We start from the raw sequence: 19,277 nt of genomic DNA, 5'->3' as shown, positions 1-19,277 counted from the left end.
AAGCTGTTCAGATCTGCTTGTTGAATTGTGTTGTATCTAATTGGTACGTTCAACAGAATGGTCTGCTTGTTTCTCTTACCAATGTCTGAGTTTTTTTGTGATTTGGGAGCTTGAACATGAATTTTGAGCTTGTTTTGAGTGTTTACCCCTCCCCCAAATGTGGTAGTCCTTAAAAAATATGATTTAATATACAACCTAAATAGTTGGGCAGCTTTCAGTGGGATGCAAAGTGTTGTCTGTACACCAATGACTGTTTATGACAGGAGATCTTTATATTGTAAAAAGATGCACCTAGATGGAAAGGTGGACTGTACATGTGAGTGAATTGGAAACTTGCATTAGATGTGCTGACCAACTCTCACTCAGGGCTTTATTCACCTTTTGAGACTGCTAGCGTTTACTGGCGATTCTTCTTCTTTATGGGTGCCTTGGGAAGCTCTGTGAAAATGTTTATAAATTAGATTTTCTGTAGTTTGTATATTTCCTACAGAAGTCAGGAGTGTGTTTTATGAATTATCTTTTGTAATAAACCAATATTTTGGTGACAAAAATTATGTCTGTCTATGTTTATACATGATTATCATTCAATTAAATTGAACGTCTGTGTTGTTCTTGGTACTTGAATGCATCATTATGTAACACGGATCATTACACGATCTGTCTGACCACGTGGTGCTTTGAAATCTCTGAAAGCTCCAGTTGCAAGCTAGGCTTTCAGTGTGGAGAAAAGAAAAGGGGATGGGCAGTGTTAACACCATGCAACGCTGTTCTCCAACCAGCCTCGCTTTATGCGACGCGAGAGTGACGCCATTTCATCTCGCACCGGCTTCTGAAAGCATTGTGAAAAGGTATGAAAAACATCCATTATGCTATATCACAATAGCGCAGTGTTCTTTTGACTGAATGACTCACTTCTTACCTTACGTTTCCTATATTTTGTCGTGATATTTCATTCGTTCACTGCAATGTTTATGCCCGTATTCCCGGTTAGCTAGCTGGTGCAAGGCTAGATGGGCTGTTGGCTAACTTAATTATTATGCACGTCGTATGAATGCATTGGATTCTTTAGTTAATAATACAAAGCGTGTCTCGTTTTATCAATATTTTAGATGTAAAGACTTTGCTGGCACTCGGTTCGTAAATCAGAGTATAGCTCGTGTAGCTTTTTTTGTCCATTGTCCTCTACTGGTGATGGGAAGCCCGCCTTGTTTCGCGAGTCGATTCTTTCGAACAATTCAGTTTCGCTAAAATTCGCAGGCATAATTAGATGTTCTAAAACCTTTGAATAAAGTTTTTACACGTTTTAATAGAACAGCGTCTTTTTTGTAGGGGAGAATGGGCTAAGATGAGCCATTTTTACTTATGTGATGCTCAAGATCAGAGAAAATGCGACAGAAGTACAGTGAAAGTATCTGAAGTAATTTCAGGATGTTTCCTTTCATTTTAAATCATCAGAACGTATCTATAACGAATGGATCTAAAAATGTGGCTTCTTATTAAATGTGTCCTTTATTTGTTCCTGTGGCTCAATTTACCCCAGGTTAGGGGTAAGTTGACCCAAGTCAGGGGATCAGATGCACCACCTAGGTGAATCTGATTCAAACCTTTAAAATGTGAAAATTTAAAGATAATTTACCTATTTTAAAAACGAAATAATCAAATTTTATTTTACAAACAGTCAATTGTTTGCATTTCTGAAACAATGTGTTGAAACCAGAAGTTTTAACCTTCCCAAAAACAGACTAAACAGAGAGTTTGTTGAGTAAAATTAAAAACTGAGTTAGAATGGAGGAATAAATGTCACTGAAACTGATTATTTTAGTCAAAAGATTCTTGGCATATTAGTTTTACTGCAACATCGAACAGGCCATTAGAGACTTTAGGTGGAAAGATATACAGTAGTCAACATTTAAAGTGGATCAAAAAAGTTAATCAAAGTTGTCCTAAGACAAGAATGGGTATTGTTTTGGTTTTAGAACAACTATGATGAAAGGTTTTGATCCACTTCAAATGTTGACTACTGTATATGATTGTAATGTGATGAAAAGCATCTTCTGGTTCTCAGAGAAGGATTTGGTGCTCTTGTACACGATCTCTATCAAATAAACTACAAATGATATCTACATGTATGTATATATTAAACTAACCCATTTGCGTAATATCACATTAAAATACCGGTTTATACTTAAGAGATTTAACTTAAATTCACTGCCTTATGGTGGGGTAAGTTAAAGTGCTCGCTCAGCTTACCCGGATATGTCCAAAAGATATGATCTGTTCGATGAGTCATTGAATTGTTGATTCAAGAGCCTCTCGGACCAATGAAATGATTCAGATTCAGTCGACTCATTTAAATGTGGTGTAATGATTAGACTACACTAGCATTTTCACCAGCTAAATATGGTTTTAAGTCAGTTATTTCTATCTTTTGCTGTAGTGTGTTGTAAAATTAGGATGCTGTCACAAATAATGTCATAAATAGATTTTCTTTATCAATTCTTTCTATTAACTAAATTAAATCCACATTTGGTGTGACCATCCTGTGCATTTAAAGCAGTTTTTGCCCTAGGTACACTTGTGCATAGTTTTTCAAGTAGCTTTGCAGGTAGTTTTCTTGAAGCATCTTGCCACAGTTGTTCTGGATTTAGTCTGTCTCAGGTTGTTCTATGTTATATTCAGACAGATAGAATGATTATGAGATCAGATCGCTGTGGCGCACTGGCTATTGTCAAGCCTCCTTGTGCAAACAAAAATCTCACTGGATCATTACAATCAATGGCAAAATGAATGTTTGGAAATTTAAAATGATATTGACACACTACAGCAAAAGATACAAATAACTGAATTAAAACCTTTTTTTTTTTGCTGGTGAAAATACTAGTGTTCTAATAATTTTGGCCACCACTGTATTTCATATGTCTAATATAAGCAGGAGGACATTTTGCATGTGTATTGTATTATTTAAGTATACTTTTGTTCTGCCATATTTGTAGCTTATTTGCCTTTTTAGACATGCACTACAGTACTCTAATATAAATGTATATTTTCTCACAGCAGAGCCTGAACGTTGACTTTACATATTACTAAAATGGTAAAAATCTTTGTTGGGAACCTTTCGCCGAACACCACGGCCGATGAGATCCGCTCCCTCTTCTCTCAGTATGGCAAGATATCGGAGTGTGACATAGTGAAAAACTTTGGCTTTGTGCACATGGATGACAAAGCAGAGGCAGATGAAGCAATTCGAAATCTTCACCATTACGTTCTAAATGGTTTGGCCATGAATGTGGAGATGAGCAAAGGGAAGCCCAAGACCTCTACAAAACTTCATGTCGGCAACATCAGCAGTAGCTGCACCAACCAAGAACTCAGGGCCAAGTTTGAGGAGTATGGACCTGTGGTTGAGTGTGACATAGTGAAAGACTATGCATTTGTTCACATGGAGCGAGTGGAAGACGCTATGGAGGCCATTAGTGGCTTGGACAACACAGCCTTTCAAGGTGAACCAGTATGGTCCTTTGCCTCGTTTAGCTAAAAGTAATTTTAACTTGACACGTTTGTTCCAAAAGTGAGCCTCATTGCAGGTTGGTAAGTAGAAAAATTGGTAAGTGAAGGAAATTTGTTAAATTGGATGTATACTGTTCATTATACACTGTTGCAGAATTATTAGGCATGTTGATATTCTGGTCATATTTTTTTCCAAACATATTTTGCCAATTCCAAACCACATCAGTCTTAATAACTACTGTTAATTTTGTATTTAATCATTTATATGTGATATATAATTGTCTGTGAAGGCTGGAAGTGAAAAACTCCTTATATTCAGGTGTGCATAATTATTAGGCATGTTTTCTTTTACAGATAAAATGAGCCAAAAAAGATATTTAACCCAGACTGAAAAGTCCAAATTAATAAATGCCTATGAGAAGAATGCAATACTAATGCATTACAAGAATTTGCAAAGTTAAGGCTTGACCATTGAACAGCGAAATGCTTGTTGAGTCTGCATGGTCAGAAAAAACAGGTGGAGAAGAAAAGATGCATGTTAACTGCAAAAGAAGAATTAGGTGTGACACCATCAGGAACCGTTTAGTCTCCAGCGCCCCCATTTTCCAGAACTGCAACCTACCTGGAGTCTTCAGAAGTACAATGTGTCAGGTTCTCAGAGACTTTGCTTGGTAAAAAATCCTAAAAAATGCCCCTGACTTAATAAGAATAACAAGCTGACGTGTTGTGAAATACATGATGACAGATTTTTTTTTTTTTTTTTTATAGGCTTTATAGACAGATAAGTTGAGAGTGACTCTTGAAGGACAAGCATCACATTCTCTAGTACCTCTGATTCAAGAATTTATCTTCCAAAATCTGGCAGTACTGTTTTTTCTGACCATGCAGACTCAACAAGCATTTCGCTGTCCAATGGTCAAGCCTTAACTTTGCAAATTCTTGTAATGCATTAGTATTGCATTCTTCTCATGGGCATTTAATAATTTGCACTTTTCAGTCTGGCTTAAATATCTTTTTTGGCTCATTTTATCAGTAAAAGAAAACATGCCTAATAATTATGCACACCTGAATATACGGACAGTTATATATCACTTACAAATGATTAAATACAAAATTAATAGTAGTTATTAAGATTGTTGTGGTTTGGAATTGGTAAAATGTGCTTGGTAAAAAAATATGACCAGATTATCAACATGCCTAATAATTATGCACACAGTGTATGGAGTGCACTAGAGGATGTCCATTTAGTTCTAAAATACAGTACATTTTCTCTCAGGTACTCAACAGCCAAATATTCCCACTGAGACTGAGAGTTGTTTTCTCAAAGTGAGACATTTCATGAGCAATTGAAATTTGTATAATGTTATAGACGCACTTAAAGAGAGAGTTCACCCAAAAATAAAAATAACTGTTGTTAATTACTCACCCTCATGTCATTCCTACCTTCGTTTATTTTCGAAACACAAATGAAGATATTTCTGATGAAATCCAAGAGCTTTCTGACCCTTCATAAACAGCAACACAAATGAAATGTTCCCAGGGACAGAAACATCAATGGTTCAACTGTAATTTTACAAAGCTACGAGAATACTTTTTTTTTTTTTTTTTTTAAATGCGCAAAGAAAAATAATAACTTTTCACCATATGGTTGAAACACTGATGTCACATGGACTAGTTTACCGATGTTCTTGCTATATTTCTGTCAAAAATATCTTAATATGTGTTCCAAAGATGAACGAATATCTTACATGTTTGGAACGACATGAGGGTGAGTAATTAAAGATAATTTTCATTTTTGGGTGAACTATCCCTTAAAAGTCAACACGAAATGAAAACTAACCCTGTTTGCTTGCACAAAATATTTTGTGCACAAAAAAATAGCACCATATTGATCTTTTTTTAGTAAATGTCAGCACCAAGTGCTGTAAATTTTTAACATGCGTTAAAAATGTTTAAAATATTAAAATTAATTTATTGAAAAAAGTATAAGAACCTTTATTTAAATGCAACAAATAAATATGCTAACTGTATTTTCAAACTGTATATTTATTACATTTATACACATTTCTTTCAAATGTAACTTTAGAATGTTAAATTCCTAAATGTACTAATAGCATACAATTTTTTTTTTTTTTTTTTATTTGTTATTTTAAAAGAAATTTTCGCTTTGAAATGCGTCAGATTACAAAAGTTAAATGGGCTGCGAACAGTGTTTCACATTGACATTAAATTATAATTGAACTCTAGTGGTGGCGATTTTCATTTGAAACATTCTGGCCGTGTTTTTTGTCGAATTTATGGCTGCTTTGACCTTATGAACGTTTGATCCGTGTGCATGCTAAAAAGTACAACAGAAATATCATGGCAAATTCTTTCTTTTTCTTAAGGCAAACTGATGAGCGTGAAGCTTTCGACTAGCCGCCTGCGTACCGCGCCGGGAATGGGAGAGAGAACGGGTTGTTATCGGTGCGGGCAGGAAGGCCACTGGTCCAAAGAATGCCCATTGGACCAGAACGGCTCCTACAGAGAGGGCCCGGGCTCGGCAGGATACGGGCCCCTCAGGTTCGGTGCGGGTGGTGATCGTGGTGGTGGCCGGGGTTTTCATCGCGGCTACAGTGGCGAGCCGGCCTACGGTGGCAGCTTTGCACCCTCACATGGCTTCTCCAGGGGAGCAGGGTATGGCGTCCCAGGGTACGGAAGGGGCGCGGGTTTTGAGAGTGCAATGAATTACGGTATGCCAGCGGGCTACGGCATTGGCGCGGATAATAGCATGGCCCCCGCGTACGGCAGCGAGGCTGCGTATGGGAACAGTGGCGTGGCCTATGGCGGTGCGATGCCTGCGTACCCAATACGGCGGCCGCCCTATGAGGAAAGAGATCCGTACGGGGTGGTGGACTTCTACGAGAAATATCGGGCACGTCCGTACGGAGCCAGTTATTTCGAAGATAGACGCGCGGTTCCACCTCCTGTCCCTCCTCCCCCAACCTCCTCAGCGATCGTGAGAGAGCGCCTGTCCTCCTCTAACCATGACCCGTATGAGCGCCATCCCCTTCCCCCTCCTCCGGCTCCCACCTCTTCATACTATGTCCGCGAACGGAGCCCGATCCGCCGAGCTCCTCTAGAGGCCGAGGGATACGCGTACGAGCGGTCGCGCCTCTCTCCTGTCTCTTCGCATCCCGGGAGCTCTGCGTACGAGGTACCGCGGGATCCATATGCCGAACGGGCGCGCTATGCTTACTAGCCTAGTATCTGTGCGCACTCAGGTGAGATCTTTTTAGGATTACAAACGGTTAGAGCAAAATGTGATCTAATTAAAAGCTGTATGAGATGTTTCCTCTCCAGTAACTGAAAATTGTCATCATTTGCTAAATTTCTGTCTGTCTTATGGCAGTGAAGTATTATTAGTTTTTGATTCCCTGTCAATGATGATCTGCAAATTTGGCAAGGTCCTACTTCACATAGTCTCATTATAATCTCATGGATATTTAGGTTACATATCCAGTATATTCAGAAATACAAGCAGACAAAGAACGACGTTGTTATTTTTAGTCGGATTTGTCAAATTGAGGCACTTCCTATTACCTGTGAAGTGTCTTATAGCAATTCATGTTGTTGGTTTTGGGCACATGGAAGTCCACAGTATAGATAACTGAATGTCTGACATGATTTTATGATAATCTTTTCTTTTTGCAGGTGTTTCTTGGTTGCTCATGGATCATTTTAGAAGTTGCGATGCATCCTGTTTTGCCTGGGTCACGGACAGTACAGATGGCCCACTTCCTGGCACTAAACTCCTTTTGTCGTCTTAATAAACTTAATGTAGCTCTTTTTTTTTTTTTTTTTTTTTTTTTTTTTTTTTTTAAATTTGATTCTCAATACAAATACTTGTAAATATTTTCTTCTCATTAATAAAAGTTAAAACAAAATCTCTTATTTTTTTGTCTAAATCATAGCAGTTGTATTTGTATTACAGTAGATCTGGATGCACAGTATGGTCATTGGAATATGTGGTGGAAAATGTAATATATATATTTTTTTAATGTAAAGTTTCTTAGCAGAGAATCTAGCTGTTCAGCATACATGCACAATATTTCACTTGTTTTTCTAACCTTTTCTAACCATCTGTTGACCCTTTCCTGTGATTCAGCACTATCAGCACTCCTGACTTAATGCTACATATCCATATCCTAATTTTTTCCTCTTATTCTTCAACATTTTTCCCCTTCTTATACAATGCTGAATTAGCATAGGATTTATATCCTTATGTATATGCAATATTTTAAAATATAATTCATTATGATAATGAAAATAATTTACATTTACATTTAGACATTTAGCAGACGCTTTTATCCAAAGCGTCTTACAAAAGGGGACAATGGAAGCAGTCAAAATCAACAAAAGAGCAATAACATGCAAGTGATAATACAAGTCTCAGTTAGCCTAACACAGTACATGTAGCAAGGTTTTCTTTATAATTGTATAATAAATAAATAGAAAAAAAATGGGTATAATATAAAAAGAACAGAGAAGCTAGTTTTTTTTTTAAAGAAAACAAGCAGTAAATAAATGAATAGAGTATAAGTCTAAACAGGATTTTTAAATAAAGAATAGGATTAAAGAATTAATTAATTAAAATAACTCTTCCACACACAGTGTTACAGACAACTTTTGTCTTTCAAAAACTGTACAATTCATCAGCCTTAAATTTCTTAATATACTGCTATTTTATTCAAAACTTCTGTAAAGTTAAAGAGGTTTACAGACAAAATGGATCAAGAAAACAAATTATGATGCACAGGCTACAAAATGCTCAAACAAAATTCCTGCCATTTGACCTCTACTTCAAGCTGAATCTATTAAATACGTATTATCTCAGATTAATCATGGTGCATTCCGGCCAGCCATTCAATAACTTGAAGACCTGGTTTCACAGAGAGGGCTTAAACTAAGCCAGGATTAGGCCATAGTTCAATTAGAAGATTTAAGTATTTTTTTATATAAACATGCCCTAGAAAAAAACATGGTGTACTGGTGTGCATCTTAAGACAAAGGCACTGACATATTTTAAGATCAGTTAGTGTAAGTTTCTTTCAGTTGTAAGAGCCCAGAACTACATTTTAGTCTGGGACTAGGTTTAAGACTTGCCTATGAGTTTTATAAAAAGGTATGGTAATTTAGCTTTAAAATGAAATATTAAATATAATTCTATGTGTGCAAACGTGTAATAAATACCTGTTAGATTCTTAAATTTATGATGATTCTACTTAATGTAAGTAAAAAGGCATATATAAAGGGAGAGAGAGCATTTATATCCAGTTTATTGACTTGAATTACCAACAGTAATAGAAGGTGATTACAATTTATTACATTTATACAAACTGCTTATATAAAGTGTTTTAACACTATTGTTATTATAAACGGTTGGTTATATATATAGTGCTGTGCAAGAGGGGCAATTACAAGAGCCAACCTACCGTGCTAGGAGGTTGGGCCGCTTGCTGAGTGAGCACCAGAACGACCAATGAGAGACCACTAAAATGTTCCGTCGCTACTACGACAGACCCTAAATGATCCAATGACTATAAACCACATATTGATTGACGTATTCATCGACCAATCGGATACTTCTAAACTGACGTCAAATCTCCTTTGTCGATCTCAGCAGACGCCATCTTAGTCAGTGGGTGACAGAAGAAGGTTGCATGTTAGGAGTCATATGTTCATATTATCTGGAAAGGAAACAAACACTTTTTGTGCAGAAACTAAACCACCGAGAAGCCCCTGACGCCCAGAAATGGCAACGGGAGCCAACGCAACCCCTCTGGGGAAGCTGCACCCGAGTATCGGCGCTAAGCGAGGCTTTGACTCTGGCCCCGGCGCGGGGTTAATGGCACCGCCCGGGCCTGCGGTGTCTTTCCCGTTGCAGAACTTACAGCAACCGCAATTAACAAACCCAGGTTTCTCCCAGTTCCCTGGAGCCGTGAGTTCTGCGCTCTCAAACCCAGTCGGAGTTGGACTGCCGTCTCAGGCGGGAAGTGGAGGTAAACAGCGTGGACGGGCCTGAGACTCAGGACAAACGGCCTGGTCCTTTATAGTTGTGGCTGTGTGCTTTAGTTGAGCTCTTTTGTCTTTGACTTACTGTTTTCTCAGTAGCTTAGTCCACAAACCGGTAGTTCATATAATATTTACATGCGTTCGCTCAAACAGTTTGCAATTGTCTTCATACTGCGTTGTTTTGTTTAACCCTGTAAAGCCTCACATATGAAACAACAGCCAAAGTGGAAGAGTTTATTGAACTTTTATGCTTAATATTTAGATATATTAATAATAATTAAATTCAAAATAGAAAAAAAGGTGCGTAACGTTATGTTTTTATGTTTTGTGCACACTCAAGGAATTTTATTCATAAAATAAGGTGAAATTCTGATAGTTTGTAATGTAATCAGCGAGATATGCATAAAAATGCAAATACGCATAAAATGCATACGTGATCCTGGACACAAAACCAGTCATAAGGGTTATTTTAAAAATAATAATAATTGATTTGAATAAATAATAAGCTGAATAAATGAGCTTTCATGTAATGTTTTAAGGAAATCTGGAATATGAGGGTGCAAAAAAAACAAAATATTGAGAAAATTGCTTTTAAAGTTGTCTAAATGAAGTTCTTAGCAATGTATATTACTAAAAAATAAAGTTTTGATATTTACGGTAGGGAATTTACAAAATGTTTTCATTTATAATATTGACCCATACAATGTATTTTTGGCTATTGCTTCAAATAAACCTGTGCTACTTAAGACTGGATTTGTGGTCCAGGGTCACATGAATATCAGTTACTTTGTATCTTTTTTTCTTATTTATTTAACAAAAAAGATTTATGGGTAATCCAATAAACAGTTGCTTCAGTCCAGTAAATCTCAATCATGAAATATTACAAACAATATAAAAGTTATTCTTAAGTTTTACTTGCTTATGAAGTATGAACAATCAGTCAGAGAGTGGGAGCCTGTAGATAATTATTCACAAAAGGATTTTTTTTTTCCCCCCATGAATGTTTTGATCATGTTGATAACTTAGAGGCCTTTGAGATTAGCATATCAATATAATACTGTAGGCTTTATTGGGTCAAGCACAAAGAGCGATAGACTTGCATGCAGTGACTTCTCACTTATACCATTCCCTGTTAGATTTCGGCCAGAAGAAGCGGAAAAGGAGTCGCTGGAGCAGCGAGACCCCTGATCAGAAGACCGTTATCCCGGGCATGCCCACCGTGATCCCTCCCGGGCTGACTCGGGACCAGGAACGAGCTTATATAGGTGAATATCTGAATTTACTGATATTATAATGTGTGTCTAAGTCATATAGTTTATTAAGTTGCAGAACATTGTGTTTGTGAATGAGGGGTATATTTTCTACACCCAGACAACTCACTTTTTTTTTTTTTTTTTTGTCCCGAAACTTGTCGGTTTATTATTTCCTCACAGTTTGCACATCACATGCAGGATGTAATTGCTGAATTTCATTAGTCTGACTTCTTTGCTGATCTAATTGAGGTCATTTTTTTGGGATAACTGTTTGGTTCATTGCTAACTATCACTCTGAAAGTCTCAGTGCAAAATGGCCATCTCTGTACGTCTCCAATGACTCTGTACAGGGATGGTTTTCTCAAAGAAGTCAATCAACCGAAATTCAGCACTTTGCCCCCGTGTTCACTAGAATGTACTAACTCCATCGATGTGCAATGTGAGGACGTTTCTTTGTCTAGGAAGCACTGAGGTATTAGTAGCACTGTCAACGTTTGCATACCATCTGATGTCCATTAGCAAGAACCCACAGTGTTTTTCTGATGTTGCTGCTTGCTGTGAACTGTCTCCAGCTGCAGGACTCCATCACTGCTCATGTTTACTATGCAAAATATGTCTCAAGTCCAATTTGACTGCAAAGCAATGCAGGTCTAACATTGAACTGCGAAAGTCATCTCCATCCCCAGTGTCTGAAAGCAGTGTGTAGTAAATTGCTTTCTCATTGCTGTCAGGCACTTGTTTTGCAATGGCATGTGGTGTAGTGTTTGTTCAACTATAATGTGACCTAGACCTACATCTCCTTAACTAGTCCTCTATTGACACCTCATGTCTCCTACCTACCATCAACCTGCACCATTCAACGTGTGACCTGTGGGGTCTGATTCTCTTAAGCATGTCATAGAGAAACGCATGTGAAAACCCATTAAATGCTTCCATGAGTGATGCAAAACTTTATTTGATTACAGGTCAGTTTTTGGCGTGGCTTGAGACCTGAGTAAATCTAGTCTTTTGCATGACCAAAAAAAAAAAAAAACAACACAATCCACTAAAGGCTGATCTGTTTGTCTAAATATTGCATTTCAGTTGTTCTGATTAGTATTGGTAACATCTGGTAAGTGGCTGCCGTGACATGTTAATAATTTGATGAGTGTTGAATAATATTGAAGTTTGTTAGCAACGTTAAAAGTTACAGTCCTGTCATGTAATTACACTGGTGTTATCCTCTAAATAACTTTCAATCTCATTGTGCAGTTGCTCAAGCCACTTTAGCCAGTATGATTTTTGTTTTCTTCAAACCCAACTTTTTTTTCTCCCTGGCAGGCCTTCATGTTTTGCCACCTTTTTAGCTTGAAATGTCTATAGCATGTGAAGTAATATTTTTAAGTAATGTGAGTTTTAGTAGTTTCACTTCTCAAAGTTGGTGGCATTAAATCGAAAGCCTGTTGCAGTGAAGCTTTTTCTGAAATAGTACTTTACTGAGATTCCTCCAGGTTTCTGAATTCTAATTTGGCCAAACTTTAAAAACATTCTAGATGTTTGGGGAAATCTGTATGGGCTTTCAAGCTCATTTTCCACAAATCTGGGTTGGATTTCAGTATTTCAGAAAATGTTGCAGAGGATCAAAAGTCTTCAGTTGACCTTGATTCTTAGTGAACTGACAATTACCATGGTAATTGTTTTTTGTTCATTGTTTAACCTTAGTAACGTTGAGTTTTACAGTGTACTGTTTCTGCTTTTGTGGGGTTTTTTTGTTGTTAACCACAATTCTCTCCATCCTTGTTTTTTTTTCTTCCTAACCTGATTTCTTCCAGTCCAACTGCAGATCGAAGACCTGACACGTAAACTGCGTACAGGAGACCTGGGAATCCCTGTTAACCCTGAGGACAGGTCGGAATAACGATTTAAACCCACCAACAGTAACATTTCCTTTACCTTTTCAATGCGCCATTTATGTAAGGCCAGTTCGTAAGTGTACTAATGTGTATGTAGGGGTAAGTGATTGTTAAATGAAGAAAGTCTAAATGCCTTGCTATGAAGTTATCTCATATCTTTGCCTTTCTTTAGTTAAAGAGTACAGAAAATGTTTTGAGTATAATGAAATTGGTTTTGTTGCATGTCAAAATATTCTGGTCTTTGAAATGCTAATTTGAGTTTTAGAGAAGCTTTTGGATCCGTTTTGTACAGTGAGGCAAAGATATGACCAAAGGCTATCAGTAGGTTGTCATATGAAAGATTAGATGTATGTTTTATTCAGTTAGTGATGCCAGGTAACTAGTCAATGCTACATACTCTGAAATTAGAAGTTGTTTTGCAGTGAAGATTACCTGTTGACAATACGCAGCACCTAACTTTACCAAAGCATAATGTGCAATCATACAAGCTATGGAAATCTTGATCGTCTTAAGTAAATTTAAGTTTATTCTGTACTGTTCATGTAGGTATTTTTATTGCATGCATGTTTGCTCTCTGTGGAAAGTTTGTGTTATGAAGGCTGGTGTAGAATTTTATTTGATTATTCCAGTGTAGTTCATTTAGTCTAAGATGCTAGTTTCGGTTTACCCGCTATTTAAATGCATTTTGAATTTTATTAGATTATATATTGCATTTTTAATGCCCCTTCTTTCTAACCTCCGAGTCGAGTCCTTAATTCTAAAATCTGAATGGTTGGTTAATTGGATGGTCAATAATGGTTTTCCATAATGGGGCTACCACCATTTTGTTCAGGAACTTCCACAGTATTCCAGATTTCCGCACTGGAAGACCGCTCGGAGGAGACTCCTCTTACCTTTTCTTTCTGGAATAACCATAACCTTAACACTGATCACTTTGGCCGCTCATAGACTTCATAAGCATCCAACATAGCAGGAAATGTCATGTTTCTGACGTGAGAGTGTCTTTCTAGTAGCCACAGCCCTTGCTCTCTGAACAGCCTTAGGTTCTCCGGCAGAATCTTAATCCTACGTTTTTACACCGCCAACTCTAAAAAGGTTCTTCTCAAAGGTCTATCCACTCCAGGATTTAGGAACGATCGCTCATCAACCTCCAGCTCCTAAAACAAAGCTGGGGGGGTGCTTCAGGTTGTCAGCGCTGGAGATATCAGTCCAAAAGAAAACCAGCAGAAAGTTCTTCCCTCTTTTTTTCCCCCCCACTTTTCTCCTCTTCGGGTTGCCTCTCATGAATTTGTCACGCTTTGTGTGGCTGTCTTGTTTGAGAGCTGTTGAAGGTTAATACTTAATCCAAATTTATTTCTCTAACCCAAATTCCCCCTCTCGTAACTTTTTTCAAGCACAGAGCCTCATTGTGCAGGTTAACAGGTTTTCAGCACCATCCAAGGGGAAGGTAACGCTTTGAATGCTCTCTGAGAACGTGTGAAGGTTTAGATCAGCATTCAAGAAACAGACGCTCTTCAAGTGTGTTGGTTGCCCCGTTTGTCTCAGATATTCGTCCTCATTTTCATCCCCAGATAATATTGAGACTAAAAACCCATTTTATTAAAGTTTGAAAATTCAGTGGACTCTTTGGCGCCAAATTCTGAAGTCATTTTAAAGGCCACTCATGTTCTTGTTCTGAGCTTCAAGCTCTCAGTATGTTACATTTTTGTAGTGAGCGTTTATTTTTTATTTTTTTTACTTTATCGTCTTTCCCATTAGAGCATGAGCACTCTGGGGCATCCCATGCACTTTTTAAATGACCACAGAACAAGTCAAAACAATGCCAGTCAAGAGTAGGCAAGCAGTTGAATGTTAAACTGTTGAGGGTGTAAGTACTGCTTTAAAATTTTGACTTTGTGCTGCATCTTTCTGTTGTTTGCTCTTTTTCACAGGTCTCCATCTCCTGAGCCCATCTACAACAGTGAGGGGAAGAGGCTTAATACACGTGAATATCGGACACGTAAGAAACTTGAGGAAGAGAGGCATTCTCTCATTACAGAGATGGTGGGACTGAACCCTGAATTCAAACCCCCTGCTGACTACAAGTATGTCCCCTGCGAATTAACTCTTCTGGTTTTTACCATCTCTCTAGTTGTGGATGTTTATTTGGTTTACTTCTTTCTCAGACCACCAGCTACTCGGGTCAGTGACAAGGTGATGATTCCTCAGGATGAATATCCAGAGATCAACTTTGTTGGGCTTTTGATTGGGCCACGGTGAGTTGCATGATTTTGCAGTTTTAAAAAATGTTTTAACATTATGAAGTCTTAACATTATAAAGTAACTTCTCTGTTGCTTTGTTTTTTCCCCAGTGGAAACACTTTGAAAAACATTGAGAAGGAGTGCTGTGCTAAGATCATGATTCGTGGTAAAGGCTCAGTAAAGGAAGGAAAGGTGGGACGTAAGGATGGGCAGATGCTTCCAGGAGAAGATGAGCCTCTTCATGCTCTGGTCACTGCTAACACAATGGAGAACGTCAAGAAAGCTGTAGAGCAGGTGAGTCCATTTCAGACGTTCTCATACTTGCAAGTCAAATCAGGTTTTCAGAATTAATACTTGCATCAGAAATCCATTTAATAAAACTGAATAGGATCAAAGTTCAGTGTGCTTTCTTTTTGTCCACAGATTCGTAATATCCTCAAGCAGGGCATTGAGACCCCGGAAGACCAGAATGATCTGAGAAAGATGCAGCTGAGGGAGCTGGCACGGCTCAATGGCACTCTGAGAGAGGATGATAACAGGTGAGAGACTAGATGCAGATTTCTTGACCTTTTCTCGGAGAGGCAGGGAAGCAAATGTAGATGTTTGATACTCATCAATGCATGCTTTTTCCATCTCAGAATCTTACGCCCATGGCAGAGCACAGAGCCTCGCAGCATCACAAACACAACCGTCTGTACAAAGTGTGGTGGAGCAGGTCACATCTCATCAGACTGCAAGTTTACCAGGTAACCCCATCCACCAATGATCAGTAGTGATATTATTTAACCCCTTTCAAGTAGTTTACCACTGTCAAGTTCAGACAGCATAGTAAATTCTAGTAAGATTAATTCTATTTCTCTTTTCAGTTCCTTTGCACAACGGGCCGGCGAACCACCCCAATCTGCTCAGGATAAGGCCCGTATGGATAAAGAGTACTTGTCTCTCATGGCAGAGCTAGGAGAGGCTCCAGTCCCTGCCTCCAGTGGGGGCCACAGCAATCCTCCCCCTAGTGGACCTCGTCCTGCAGGACCCAACAACAGCCAGCCACCACCAGTAAGGCCAATGACATCCGTTTTTCCTTATTGAATGCAGGTTTCTTCAAAATGTGCCCATATACTACCATTCAAACATTTTGGGTTGGGAAAAGTTTGATTTGTTGATCAAGAAACATTTATCAATGTTGAAAATAGTGTTTGTGAAAAATTTGAAGTCTTGCCTGTTTATTTTAATTAATGCATCCTTAGTGAATAAAAGTAGTACTAGCATTTGAAAAACAGATATCCAAGATCTCAATCTCTCAAACACTTTTCAGAATCGTCCTCCTTGGATGAATTCAGGCCCTACTGATAACAGGAATTTCCATGGCATGCATCAGGGTCCTGGTGGCCCTCACAACTTCCCTCCACCAATGCCAAACATGGGTGGCCCTCCTATGCCGCCAAACCCCAATGGAATGCCTCCACCCTGGATGCAGCCGCCCCCTCCACCAATGAACCAAGGCCCAGCACCACCTGGACACCCCATGGGTGAGTTTAACCTATGATGGTTAGGCTTTCAGTGCTTAAATTCCTGTTTAAAGGAGAAGTTCCCTTCCAGAATGAAAATGTCCTGATAATTTACTCACCTCAGTGTCATCCAAAATGTTCATGTCTTTCTTCAGTCGATAAGAAATTGTTTTTGAGGAAAACATTTCAGGAATGTCCATATAGTGGACTTCAATGGTGCACCCAATATTGAACTTCCAAAATGCAGTTTAAACGCAGCTTCAAATGGCTCTAAATGATCCCAGCCGAGGAAGAAGGGTCTTATGCAGCAGAACAATGTCATTTTCGAAACAAACTGACAGTTTAACAGGAACTTTTTAACCTCAAATGCTCGTCTTGTCTAGATCTATGTGAACTTTTTTTTTTTTTTTTTTTTTTTTTTTTTTTTTTTCGGGTCAATACAGTTTGGGTATGTCAAACTCCCATCTCGTTTCCTTCTTCAACTTCAAAATCGTGCTACATTCCGGAACGTTTTTCCTCAAGAAACATAATTTCTTTAGAAAGAAAGACATGAACATTTTGGATGACAAAGCGGTGAGTAAATTATCTGTAATTTTTTGTTCTGGAAGTGAACTTCTCCTTTAAAGGATTAGTTCACTTTGAGAATGAAAATGTCCTGATAATGTAATCGCCCCAGTGTCTTTCAAGATGTTCATGTCTGTCTTTCTTCAGTCACAAAGAAATTAAGGTTTTTGAGGAAAACATTCCAGGAATTTTCTCCATATAGTGGACTTCAATGGTGGCCAACAAGTTGAAGGTCCAAATTGCAGTTTCAGTGCAGCTTCAAAAGGCTCTATACAATCCCAGTTGAAGAATAATGGTCTTACCTAGCAAAAAAAAAAGCTTTTTTTGATGCGCATGTGCGTCTTCACACATTGCATAATTATGTTGGCAAGGTCTCACACGGTTAGTTCATCTGCAGGGCTCAACGCTATTTTTTTTTTTGTTTTGTTTTGTTTTGGTTTTTTTTTTGTTTTTTCTCGCTCTCTACTGGCCCGATTGGTTTTTGCTAGATTTTGCTAGATAAGACCCTTATTCCCCAGCTGGGATCTTGGAGAGCACTTTAAAATGGCACTGAAACTGCATTTCGGACCTTCAACCGGTTGGCCAACATTGAAGTTCATTATATGGAGAAAAATCTCAAAAACTTTAATTTCTTTTTGACTGAAGAAAAGACATGAATGTCTTGGATGAGATGGGGTGAGTAAATTATAAGGAAATTTTCGTTCTGGAAATGAACTTCTCCTTTTAATGGAGCATAAAACAATTCCTTGGAAGGACAGAAGCATAGAACTGGGTTTTTGCTTCCAATTATATTGGGAAAACTTCCTATAAAACTCCACACTGGCATCTGTAATTGGGAATATTAAAGTATGAAGTATGCGTGCTCTCATACTTTGATACTTAGTATGCCAGAAAGCTTGAAGTGTTTCCTTCTCTTGTCTGGTGATCAGGCTTATTGCCGCCACCCATGGGTATGATGCCCCCGCCTCCACCTCCCCCAAATAACCAACCACCACCTCCACCCTCAGGACCTCTGCCACCGTGGCAACAGCAGGCCCCTCCCCCACCACCCACCAGCAGTATGGCAACCAGCGCTCCACTGCCATGGCAGCAGAGTAAGTCTTTTACAGTAGTACAGTTGATGTCATTAAAGTTTCCTTTTGGCCCAGACTGAGAGATTTTGTTGTTTTTTCCAGATACAACCACCACATCCACCCCTGCCACTGGAAATCTGCCGCCCTGGCAGCAGCCTCAGCAGACGGCCGCTTCAGCCGCTCAGCCCCCTCCGCCCATGGGCACCCCCTCTATGGTGCCACCTCCACCTGGGGTCCAACCCCCACTTCCTCCTGGTGCGCCCCCTCCTCCACCACCCCCTCCGCCTGGCTCAGCAGGCATGATGTATGCACCTCCTCCCCCTCCCCCACCCATGGACCCTAACTTTGTGACCATGATGGGGATCCCCGGTATGCCACCTTACGGGATGCCCCCTGCACCTCCACCGCCTCCGCCCCAGAGTTAAAGGCTCCGTTTAGTCTCTATGGCCCTGTGACCATGCAGTGACGCCTAAAATATACATCACAGGACTGTACCTAGCTCTGTTCATTTAACAGCTTGATGTGATTAGTTGCTAAAGGTTTATTTTTTTTCTTTTGATTGGCCTCGGTTCAGATTTGTTTCCCATGCTTGGACGCAGAAACCGAGCCTAGCGAGAGACAGACAGCGTGGTTAATTTGTAAATTTGCTTCAATTGTTCATGATTTTTAACTGTAGTATTTGATCTGTTGGTTGAATATGTTTAAAATGTTGATGTGCAGGGAATGTGTTTTTTGTTTTTGTTTCTGCCAGCCTGCTTTCATGTTTTCTTTTTGAGCCCTCTCCAGTGAGTAAAAATAACATCTGCTTAAGGTTCAGTTAGCAACATTCCAACAGGTGTATAAACAACCATTTACACTCTTAACCAACTGTGCATTTGTTGCTGCATAGTACTGAAAGACATTTGTCTTCAAGATGTTGTAGATGATTGGCTTACTCTGTTAGGTGGTCAGTATAATTTTCGTGCTCACCTTGTATCCCATCCCTCCCCAAGTTGTTTTTATTTAAAAGAACTTTTCATTAATTGCCTTCCACCAAATGTATTTCAATATTTTTGTAATGAAGCATTCAACTAAATAAAAGTTGGCATGGTGTTGAATCTCTCATATTTGTTGTGCTCACATGAAGGCATTCTGCTTAGTCACCTGAATTTGAAATTCTCCCTCTAAAAGATGCTTTTAAACTTTTAA

General features: G+C 38.8%; 2 protein-coding genes across 6 annotated transcripts; both read left to right on the top strand.

Annotated features, from left to right (window-relative positions):
* The first annotated feature begins 704 nt into the window (after nucleotides 1-704).
* On the top strand, nucleotides 705-7,348 carry rbm4.1 (RNA binding motif protein 4.1). Of its 3 annotated transcripts, none has more exons than XM_051114000.1 (4): nucleotides 705-848; nucleotides 3,058-3,500; nucleotides 5,895-6,770; nucleotides 7,201-7,332. In XM_051114000.1, exons 2-3 carry the CDS (start codon nucleotides 3,089-3,091, stop codon nucleotides 6,746-6,748), a joined length of 1,266 nt encoding a protein of 421 aa, XP_050969957.1. In that variant the 5' UTR covers nucleotides 705-848; nucleotides 3,058-3,088; the 3' UTR covers nucleotides 6,749-6,770; nucleotides 7,201-7,332. The 3 variants fall into 3 exon arrangements, with proteins under 3 accessions (XP_050969957.1, XP_050969956.1, XP_050969958.1); XM_051113999.1 differs by having other exon boundaries at nucleotides 717-848; nucleotides 3,055-3,500; XM_051114001.1 differs by lacking the exon at nucleotides 5,895-6,770 and having other exon boundaries at nucleotides 718-848; nucleotides 3,055-3,500; nucleotides 7,201-7,348.
* A 1,810-nt stretch (nucleotides 7,349-9,158) lies between these two features.
* On the top strand, nucleotides 9,159-19,186 carry sf1 (splicing factor 1). 3 transcript variants are annotated; one of them, XM_051113977.1, is made up of 12 exons: nucleotides 9,159-9,548; nucleotides 10,698-10,826; nucleotides 12,626-12,701; nucleotides 14,638-14,790; nucleotides 14,872-14,961; nucleotides 15,058-15,241; nucleotides 15,371-15,486; nucleotides 15,586-15,693; nucleotides 15,814-16,000; nucleotides 16,260-16,473; nucleotides 18,024-18,110; nucleotides 18,192-19,186. In XM_051113977.1, exons 1-12 carry the CDS (start codon nucleotides 9,302-9,304, stop codon nucleotides 18,512-18,514), a joined length of 1,914 nt encoding a protein of 637 aa, XP_050969934.1. In that variant the 5' UTR covers nucleotides 9,159-9,301; the 3' UTR covers nucleotides 18,515-19,186. The 3 variants fall into 3 exon arrangements, with proteins under 3 accessions (XP_050969934.1, XP_050969933.1, XP_050969935.1); XM_051113976.1 differs by having other exon boundaries at nucleotides 17,946-18,110; XM_051113978.1 differs by lacking the exons at nucleotides 9,159-9,548; nucleotides 12,626-12,701 and having other exon boundaries at nucleotides 17,946-18,110.
* The last annotated feature ends 91 nt before the right edge of the window (nucleotides 19,187-19,277 follow it).

Source organism: Labeo rohita, chromosome 7 (assembly GCF_022985175.1).
Source record: "Labeo rohita strain BAU-BD-2019 chromosome 7, IGBB_LRoh.1.0, whole genome shotgun sequence".
Taxonomy (NCBI): Eukaryota; Metazoa; Chordata; class Actinopteri; order Cypriniformes; family Cyprinidae; genus Labeo; species Labeo rohita.
Note: the sequence above shows the minus strand (reverse complement) of the source record. Positions and strands in the feature narration are given on the sequence as shown.

Excerpts from the sequence above, each read along its gene's own strand:
- sf1 (XM_051113976.1), top strand. The coding sequence starts at position 9,302 with ATGGCAACGGGAGCCAACGCAACCCCTCTGGGGAAGCTGCACCCGAGT. Across the intron at positions 14,962-15,057 it reads GGGCTTTTGATTGGGCCACG|TGGAAACACTTTGAAAAACA; the intron begins GTGAGTTGCATG and ends TTTTTTCCCCAG. Across the intron at positions 16,001-16,259 it reads ACAACAGCCAGCCACCACCA|AATCGTCCTCCTTGGATGAA; the intron begins GTAAGGCCAATG and ends AACACTTTTCAG.
- rbm4.1 (XM_051114000.1), top strand. The coding sequence starts at position 3,089 with ATGGTAAAAATCTTTGTTGGGAACCTTTCGCCGAACACCACGGCCGAT. Across the intron at positions 3,501-5,894 it reads GGACAACACAGCCTTTCAAG|GCAAACTGATGAGCGTGAAG; the intron begins GTGAACCAGTAT and ends CTTTTTCTTAAG.